The sequence below is a fragment of the Teleopsis dalmanni genome, unplaced genomic scaffold, assembly GCF_002237135.1.
Source record: "Teleopsis dalmanni isolate 2A unplaced genomic scaffold, ASM223713v2 unscaffolded_contig_1225, whole genome shotgun sequence".
Taxonomy (NCBI): domain Eukaryota; kingdom Metazoa; phylum Arthropoda; class Insecta; order Diptera; family Diopsidae; genus Teleopsis; species Teleopsis dalmanni.
The window spans coordinates 1-9,799 of NW_024032607.1; the positions used below are offsets into that span (position 1 = coordinate 1).

Below are 9,799 nucleotides of genomic sequence, written 5' to 3' on the forward strand. Positions count from 1 at the left end.
TTTATGACTTTCTTAGAGCAATTTGTTTAGATTACCAGTATAACTGTTTGGGTGTCTAAATGCCCTTCTTGGTTTTCGAAAAAAATCTGTGGACTTATTTAGTCAGTACATTTTTTATGACGATATTAAACAGACAGGTTATTATCAGAAAATTTTTTATTGTAGTATGTAATAAAATGAATGCATTAAAGGCACATTTAAATACATTATTTCATTTACGAAAATCTTTGTTCTTTCATTATTTTTTTGCGGAGATAAGGTGTCTAATAGAGCCGTTAGCAATTTTAATTTTTCCTACCATTAATTCGATAAATACATCCATAGCAGTTTCAATATTAAAGGGCGGGTACAATTGTAAATTATAGCGAAATTTTCTTAAATAGTATAAAGTTTTCTTTTTAAATGGACAAATTTTGGGTATATTGCTGTAGTGTTCCACATTTTTGCGCAGCACACCAAGTATAGATATTTTATTTCTGTCTGCCACAAAATCACATCCACTAACATTGGTCATGTTAAGCAATAGTAACCTTGAATTTTTACGTGGTACTGTCACAACTATATTAACGCTAAAGTTGTTGATGTCTTGACCAAACATCCATTCCATATTTAATGTACGGCGTGTAGTTCTAGCATTCAACGTACATGAAAAGAGATTTAGGATTGTGGAGTTCAACAAGTAGCATTTGCACTCCTCAAAATACACCTCGAATTCATTCTAAACAAAATGATAAAAAATTGTTATTGTATTCAGTAAATATTTTCTGAAGGAAAGCAAATATTTACAGACCTTTCCAGCGATGCTGGAGTAGAAACAAGTAACTGATAACAAAGCAGCAATTGGTATTATTTCGAGAAATTTCATTTTAAAACTAAAATTGAAAAGCATTTTTTTCTTATAAAAATGAAAATATGCAAGTATTTTTATATTATCTAGAAAAAAATTGCAACTAAATTTGATTTTAAGTGAGTTGTTGTTTTTTGTGCCAGTTAAATATAATTTTTTAATAAATGTACTTATTTTTCAATTTCAAAATTGAAATTTATAAAGTAGTTGAAATTATTATTATTATTCTCATTGAATTAATTTTTATATTTTATTTGTACTGAGCAATGAAAGCTTATTTTTAAAACAATTAAAAACTATTTATGAAATGATTTTGCAAAAATTTATAAATACAGTTATTATAATTACTTTTCTAATATTTTTTTATTTAAAAATATAATATCAATGAAGTCATTAATATTAGTAATTATATATTGAATTTATTTTTAAAAGAATAATGCCCATTAATCCTAAATTTTATCCAGATAAAAATTAAGGCTATTTATAAACTTCTTAATTTTCCATGACTGAAGCTTCTAGACTTGTTTGGGTTCAATGACCAACAGATGAAGGTATATGTCCCGCTTTTTGTCATAACCACACATAATATTAATAAATTTGATGAAAGCTACAGGTATTAGCAATCTTTAATCCCATCTTTGAAAAAAGCTGTTTAATTACAAGTTATTTTCTATAAAAACCACCTATTAATTTGAGTTTATGTATATTTAAAGTAAAAAACTTGTATGCGTTTTTGTATTCTGTCTTTGAAATCGGCGAATGATTTCGAAAATAATTTGGTTCAGTGCTACTAACTATTTGTATAGTCCGATAAGTTCGGATAAGAGTCTCCGATCGTAGTTCGTGTGTCGAACTACGACAGACAAATTCTGGGTTCAAAATCCACTACAGTCTAAAATAAGGGTTCGTGTTCTCAATGAACAGGGTATGGTCATGCGCAAAACATCAGCCTATGCCTTACCAAGACCATGGTGCGTGGTACTTTATCACACCCTTCTCGAGGTGAACCTGTTTGTAGTTGATAATTTCATTGACTCAACAGAACACTATGGATCTAGAGAGGAAAACTCGATAAAACCCGTAATCTCCGGTGTTATTCGACCCGTGCCGATGAGATGAATGGCACTACGTTAGTGTGTCTCTAAACGGAGACCTCCGGATATCTGGCGCCCTCCGGTTGTAACTTAGCCTTGTCCGGGTATAGCGGATCTCTGCCCGGATCGACTCTCCTTTCTCCGCAACTCGTGGGTTTAAAATATGAACCAAAACAATAAAAATTTACAAAAATCAAGCTCGGTTAAACCAAGCTCTTCTGGAACGGCTAGTTCCAAGGTACCTACCGCAACTTCTAGCGGTAATAACAGGGTACCTCCTAATAAATCAGGAATCTCCACGCGTTCTGGCCCTTCTGCATGGTCGGGCTCTCCATCCAGGAGAATTTATAAAGAACGGCGAGCGGCGACTAGGCTGCTCGAGAGATATGGTAATGTCTCGGTTACGTCCGAGTCTCTTAAGGCTAGATTAGCCTGGGCCAAACGGGTCCTTGATACTTCTAAGGAAGTCAAAAAGGAACCTGTACCGAAGCGCCAGCGCTCATTAGATGAGTCAGCTTCGAAGCCAGATGCCAAAAAGGCAAAATTTCGTGGAAGCGCCACCACTACTAAGTCCTTTAGCGACACGCTGAAGGGCTCCATCATAATGGCGGTCATTGATGAAAATGATCCAGATGGCACTATTAATCCTGAAAAATGGGATCAAATTGAGCGAAAGCTCCTTGACTTGTACGTCGAAGTTCTTAAGGAATTTCCAGGTACAATTCCCAAATGTCGCGACGGTGGATGGTTTCAGGGCCATGTGAAACTAGTCGTCTGCGTTGATCAGCGTTCTGTTGATCTCTTTCGCATTGCCATCTCCAGAATGGGTGAGGTCTGGCCAGGCGCAAAGCTTAAAGTCGTTGCCAAGGAACAAATTCCTGGCCGACCTAGGGCGCGTTCCTGGATTCCAGCCGAACCATCCGACCCTCAGCGGATTCTGGAGCTAATTCGGGTGGGAAACCCTGATCTAAATACGTCCACGTGGAAGGTCACCAAGCTGGAAGAAGCCAAAGGCAAGTTTAGGTCGGTCAGTTTTGTGATCGACAAAGCCTCTCTGGCCATTTTGGCGCGATCTGGTGGCGTTTTAAATTACGGTTTTTTCCCCATAACTATGAGGGTCTACAAAAAAAGATGAGGAGCAATCCTCGTCTGATGTACGGGAATCAGCGGCAATTTCTCAACACACTGCTGATCCCTTGTCGAAAGTGGGCAACATTAAGCCTGCTTCAATGACCGAAGTGGGTCCGGTTATTCCATCTGAAGACTCACCTGTGTGCATGGACATTTCAATGTCTGCTCCTTCGCCAGCTCACTCAATTACATCAGAGGAGAGCATAGGCATGCGCTATCTTTTTCGATGAAGAGGAACTCCTAATGAGTAATGACTCTGAGGAGGATAGTGCTTTTGATGTCACTGTGGTGGAGAAAAATGGATCCACACATACTGAAGATGCGGGTACAGCAAATTAACCTGCATCATAGCAAGGCTGCATCCGCCAGTCTACTGCAACGCCTCAGCAACAACGAGGCTGATATGGTCCTGATACAAGAACCATGGATTTATAAGGATCTTGTATGCGGAATCAGGGCTAATAACTACAACCTATTTTATGCGGTAAATAAGGGTAAGCCTAGGTCCTGCATAGTGGTTAATAAAAAATTTAATGCTCTCTTACTTTCGCAATATAGTGATGGTGACCAAACCGCAGTAAGTATCGAGGGCTTCTGGGGCCAAATATGGGCAGTATCTGCATATCTGGCACATGACCATGCCACACTACCATCGAATGTCCTGATACAGCTAACAAGCAGCGCCAGGAGACTCGGGGTAGAGCTTCTAATAGGTTGCGATGCCAACGCTCATCATGAGGTTTGGGGCAGCTCAAATACTAATGAAAGAGGTGAGTTACTTTTTGATTTTGTATTTAGTAACAATCTGTTCATCTGCAATGATGGCAATATGCCAACTTTTATTACTAAAAACAGGCAGGAAGTGTTAGATGTCACTCTTGCTACTGCTAGGCTTCACGAATCGGTCAAGAACTGGAAAGTGTCCACTCAACACTCGTTCTCAGATCATATGATTCTAGAATTCACCTTAACCTTAGATGAATCGAACATCTGCAATCAAAAAACGTTCAGAAATGTTAAAAACACAAACTGGACGAATTATAATGCAGCTCTAAGTGAGCTGCTTTTAACCACTTCCTCCGATCCCCCTGGGAACACTTTTGATCTAGACAATCAAGTCCAAGATCTCACCTCAGTGCTCAACGAAGCGTTCAGTTATGCTTGTCCCCTCACACAACCTAGTAGGAAATGTAACCCACCTTGGTGGAATAAGCATCTAGGTCTTTTACGAAAGGAGTGTAGGAGACTCTTCAACAAAGCAAAACTATATATAGTAATGAGAGTGATTGGCTGAATTACAAAACCTCTCTGCAAGAATATAAGAAAAATGTACGTAGGTCCAAGAGAGACACTTGGCAATCGTACTGTCAAGAAATAAATAGCAATTCTGAAACCTCTAGACTGCGTAAAATCTTATCCAAAAATCCATCTGTCCCAGAGTTACTCAAAAAATCTGACGGGACATGGTGCAATAATAGTAGCGAATCTTTACAATTACTACTAGATACTCACTTTCCGGGATCTTCTACTTCGGTAGCTGCATCCTCAGAGTGCCTTAATCTCTCACCGGTTAACTCTATTAAGGTTAACCTGCAGATCGTCAAATGGGCTATTTTTAGTTTTAAACCCTACAAATCACCAGGACCGGATGGTATTCATCCAATTGAGCTCCAGAATTCGTGGGAGTTAATACACAACCGGCTTTTGGCAATTTTTAGACATTGTTTCTTATTTAACTATGTCCCGATTAAATGGAGGGAGGTTAGAGTAGTTTTTATACCCAAAGCAGGAAAAACTTCGCACCATAACCCCAATGAACTCCGTCCTATAAGCCTCTCCTCTTTCATGTTGAACGCTCTTGAAAGAATAATAGACGTAGAAGTAAGGCGTGCTGTAAGCCCCAACCAGTGGTCCCCCTACCAGCATGCCTACACTAAGGGAAAATCTACAGAGACAGCTCTCCACTCCCTCACTTACAGAATAGAAAAATCCATAAAACTCAAAGAATTTTGTATGGTTGCTTTTGTAGATATTGAAGGGGCCTTTAACAATATACTCCCGAGTGCAATAGTAAGCGCGATCTCGCGTCTGGGTGTTGATGATGCGCTCATTGGTTTTATAAATCAGCTGCTAACTGGCAGACTCATTGAAGCAACGATGGGCTCATCAACGGCATGCAGAAGGGTAAATAGAGGTACCCCCCAAGGAGGAGTACTCTCCCCTCTCCTTTGGAACATAGTGGTGAATGAACTGCTAATACAACTGAAGGCGGAGGGATGCGAAACTATTGCATACGCGGATGATATTGCGATAACGGTCACCGGAAAATATACTACCACTCTTAGGGATATTCTACAAAATGGTCTTAATATCCTAAACAATTGGACACAAAAATGTGGCCTTGGGGTGAATCCCAATAAAACTGAAATCGTGGTTTTCACAAGAAAACATACGGTCCTGAATCTTTCTCCACCCTCTCTACGAGGTTCTGTGATACATGTGAAGGAGGAAGCCAAATTTTTAGGTATAGTTTTCGACAGGAAACTCACTTGGAAGAAAAACACTCTAGAGCGTGCAAGAAAAGCCAATGTTGCGCTTCTTCTATGTCAGAAAGCTATTGGTAAGAAGTGGGGTCTTCAACCTCGCATCACCCAATGGCTATATATAGCTGTTATTAGGCCCATATTAATGTATGGTATTACGGTATGGTGGACAGCTCTTGATAAATCTTCGTACTGCTCAGTACTTAACAGGATTCAGCGTAGAGCTGAACTCTGTATTAGCGGTGCGCTATGCACCACACCATCCATTGCACTAGATTTGATGCTTCAGTTACTGCCAATGGATATTATTAGTAAACAAATGGCAGCTTCATCTGCTTTAAGACTAAAAGCTACCTCACAATGGAGAGACAGTGACTATGGTCATGCCTCCATTCTAAATCTTTTCAATTTTACTCCTAAAAACGTTGATTACATCACACCCACTCTCAACTTTGACAGGAAATTTGATGTCGTGTTTCCATCTAGAGAGGCATGGACGTCAGGTGGACCCTTCTTAGATGAGGGCGTAACCATTTTCACAGACGGTTCCAAAACAAGTAGTGGTGTAGGTAGTGGAGTTTTCTCAGAGGAATTGAACAAATCTTCCTTCTTTAGGCTTCCAGATCATTGTAGTGTCTTTCAGGCGGAAGTGGTCGCCATCAGGGAAGCTATAGCTTGTTTGAATGTAGATGATATATTTGGCAGGAATATATACATACTATCAGACAGTCAAGCTGCATTAAAGTCCTTGAGTTCGGTCCAATTTACATCTAGGACGGTTCTTGACTGCTACACATCTCTAAACGAAATGTCGACGCAGCTCAATATTTCTCTAATCTGGGTTCCCGGCCATAGGGATATTTTCGGAAATTGCAAAGCAGACGAGTTAGCCAGAAAGGGTGCTTCAGTGCCATACTCGGAGCACCTAGACTATCTGGGCATATCACTAACATCATGTAAACTGATATTGAGTTCTTTCTGCACAAATACTTTTAATAAAAGATGGGAAGACTCAACGATATGTAGACATCTGTATGCAATCTGGCCACTTTCCGATAAAAGGAAATCGAAAACTCTCATGAGATGTCCCGCAAGGACATTGGTCTTCTGGTAGGGTTGATTACAGGGCACTGTAAGCTAGGGAACCATGCTAGAAGACTAGGTCTTCCTTTCAACCAAATCTGTCGTAGCTGTGGGGAGGACGATGAGAGCGCATCTCATCTGTTGTGTTTTTGTCCAGCTCTTGCACGTCGGCGATTTAGTACTCTAGGGGCCCCCTTCCTTGAGGACCTGGACCAGTTACAGGATCGGGCTTTAAATAGCATTTTATGCTTCGCAAAAGGTTCTAGGTGGTTTTAAACCCTGAGATTTTTAGTATTTATATACGGCATCACAATGGGCCAAAAGGCCTAAGTGGATCCACTAGGGATCACCGGTATAACCTAACCTAACCTAACCTAAAATAAGTTGTGTCTTTAGAATAGAGTTTTGAATACTCTTTACATTCGCAGATATATTTGCAAAATATATAGCGGTTTTGGTTTTTTTTTTGTATCTTTAAGAATCTATAGGTTTATTCTTGCTTTACGGTAAGCCAGATTTACCTAACTTAACCTTTAAATCTGTGAAGTGATGTAAGATGTTTTCTCATAGTCGAATTAAAATTAGACAAGTTGTATTACATTGAAGTAATAACAATTATTCATGGATACATTTAAGCTAGAAGAATTAAATAAACATATCAGCTGTTAACTCGATATACATATATATACAGATAACCTGCCTCCAGCACAGTTTCTTAGAATGTGGTTTCTTAAAACATGTTTTTGTTAAACACGTCCAAAAATTTGCGGGTTATCTTTTATAAATTTTTACCTATTTAATACAGCTATGATTTTTAATACATATTAAACATAAAACACAATTGAGGAAAGCCAGAATATCTTCGTGAAACCCGAATATATTATGCATATATATGTAGATTAAAAACAAAATTATTCAAAACTTAAGCTTATACTCGCGTAATATTTATTTTATATTATATTTTTATTTCACATATATCTCAAATCATTATAAAATATAATATTTTTTTGTTTAATATAATTAATAATAATTAATTCAATTGTTCATAAAAATAAAATAAAATAAAGGTAAATAAAATAAAATAAAAGTAAATAAAATAAAATCAGAAAAATACAATCTGTTTTCTATACCCATGTATTATACTTCAGTACTTGAGGGTCTGATGAAACATGATTTCTTACAACATGAAATACGTTTTCAATGAACGTATCTATAAGGGTTACGTGTAATTCATAATGGAAGAGATAATGATAAAGTTAATGTTAAGTGACTAGTTCTTGTAAAAATATAAGGAAATAACTATATAAAATTATTTTATTTTTTTATACAAGGAAGTTTTATTTTTTATAAGTTGATTATACTTGGTTAGGTTGAGGTAGCGGTGCCGGTCTTGTACGTAAAGCTCACTTTAACTATAATAAGACCCCGCTTTAATGCCATGGTGACATGACTTTAACACTTTAATGTATTTAACTTTCAGTTAGGTACTAATTTTACAATTTATATCAAAAAACTGAAAGAACTACATCTATCTTAGTATTCTGCATAGCAGTATCTACGATTACTTACAAGTTTTAATCTAAGTCATAAAATTTGGTTTCAGAAATAGGAACATTTAAAGTTTTAATAAATATTTAATGCTATAAATATCATTCACACACATTAATCTTGTTATTTGAGTTCGAAAATAAATTGATAAACAAGCAATGAAGTATAAATTCCTTGATTTTAGTTTTATTTACTTATCTGAATAATTAAAGCAATTATCTCATCTCATTAAAATTGATGTAAACAAATGAGTTTTCGTTGCTTAAATAGGCAGTTGTTGTTTAATTTGGCATTAAATATGTTTAATAATATAAAGAGAATTCTATATTTTATGACTTTGATAGCAAATTTTTATTTAATTACTGAACGTGATGCTTCACTAATAAATCTCAACTTAAGATACCTTCTCTGCACATCTCAGCTGTTCTCGACTCTGCTCGACTCTGCTCAACTCTTCAGCGAGACTCGTAAATAAAAGTTATGACTAATTTTATGAAGTGTTAAATTTCATTACATAAATATTTCATTTCGTGAAATGTTTGCTGTGTGGAATCTTTAATATCTGAAATGAAATTTAATGAGTTCATTGGCAAATAACAAATTTGCTTGTTTATTTTTATTGTTTAATGGGAAAAGTCCGCATTTAAGTCATTTGCAATTATTTCGACGGAAAAAGGATCTGAAGTGGAAATTGTAAGGCGTTAAATTGAGTTTATTTGCTCTTCTTAAGTAAAATATTACAATATCAATGTGTTTGAATATTTTACTTGAAATGTTTAACTACCATAGGGACACAGCATTCTAATAAACTTAAAGAAATAACAAAGCTTACCAAAAAATAAATGAAATATATATAAATATTCTGTTCTTTGCTATAAACTAAAAATTTAAGAATTTCATTCAAAGAAACATAATATTAAAAATACTTTAAATATTTTAACACTTCAGTGTATATATTCATAAATACCATTAAATAATAAAAAAAGTTAACTGAGCCGTTGTCAACAAAAACTGTCAATTAAATCATTTGACAGTTAGTCACTTGCGTTAACGGAATCTCTAGTAAAATATATAAAAAAAATAATGGTAGAGCAGTATACACTCCACTACCAAAAAGAAAAAACAAACAGCACTGTATAACTTTAAGTAGAAATATATGTAGAGTGTAAGTCAGTAAGATACAAAGATACAAAAAGTACATTAAAATAAAATTTAGAAGCATTAATTTCGAATAAGAAAAGCGCAACACACGCAGCTGTTGACTTAATAAAATTCGTAAAAATCACGGTAGACAAGGAAAATGATGTCCCGCGGCGCACGGAAGTCAAGAGGAGGAAAACATAGAAAGCAGTTGCGGTACAAAGTTACTAATGACGTGCGAAACAACGGCAATGACAAAGAATAATGCAGTTAATTGAGTGCTAACAGAGTGAGTTCCAATGGAATTAATGGTGATTTTATGCCTTCAATTTATTGAAAACGCCTATTCATTTCAAACAGTCAAACAATTCTCTCGGATGAAAGAGTAGGAGGTTTTATGTTATGTTTGTAAG

The 9,799-nt window shown here is 36.2% G+C and overlaps 1 protein-coding gene across 1 annotated transcript; it reads right to left on the reverse strand.

Annotated features, from left to right (window-relative positions):
- Positions 1 to 298: 298 nt before the first annotated feature.
- On the reverse strand, positions 299 to 865 carry LOC119663976 (the record flags this gene model as incomplete). The annotated part of the gene is made up of 2 exons (XM_038073562.1): positions 791 to 865; positions 299 to 718 (listed from the first exon to the last, which is right to left on the reverse strand). Coding segments are annotated over exons 1-2 (495 nt in total), but the record flags the coding sequence as incomplete, so codon positions are not given.
- Positions 866 to 9,799: the final 8,934 nt, after the last annotated feature.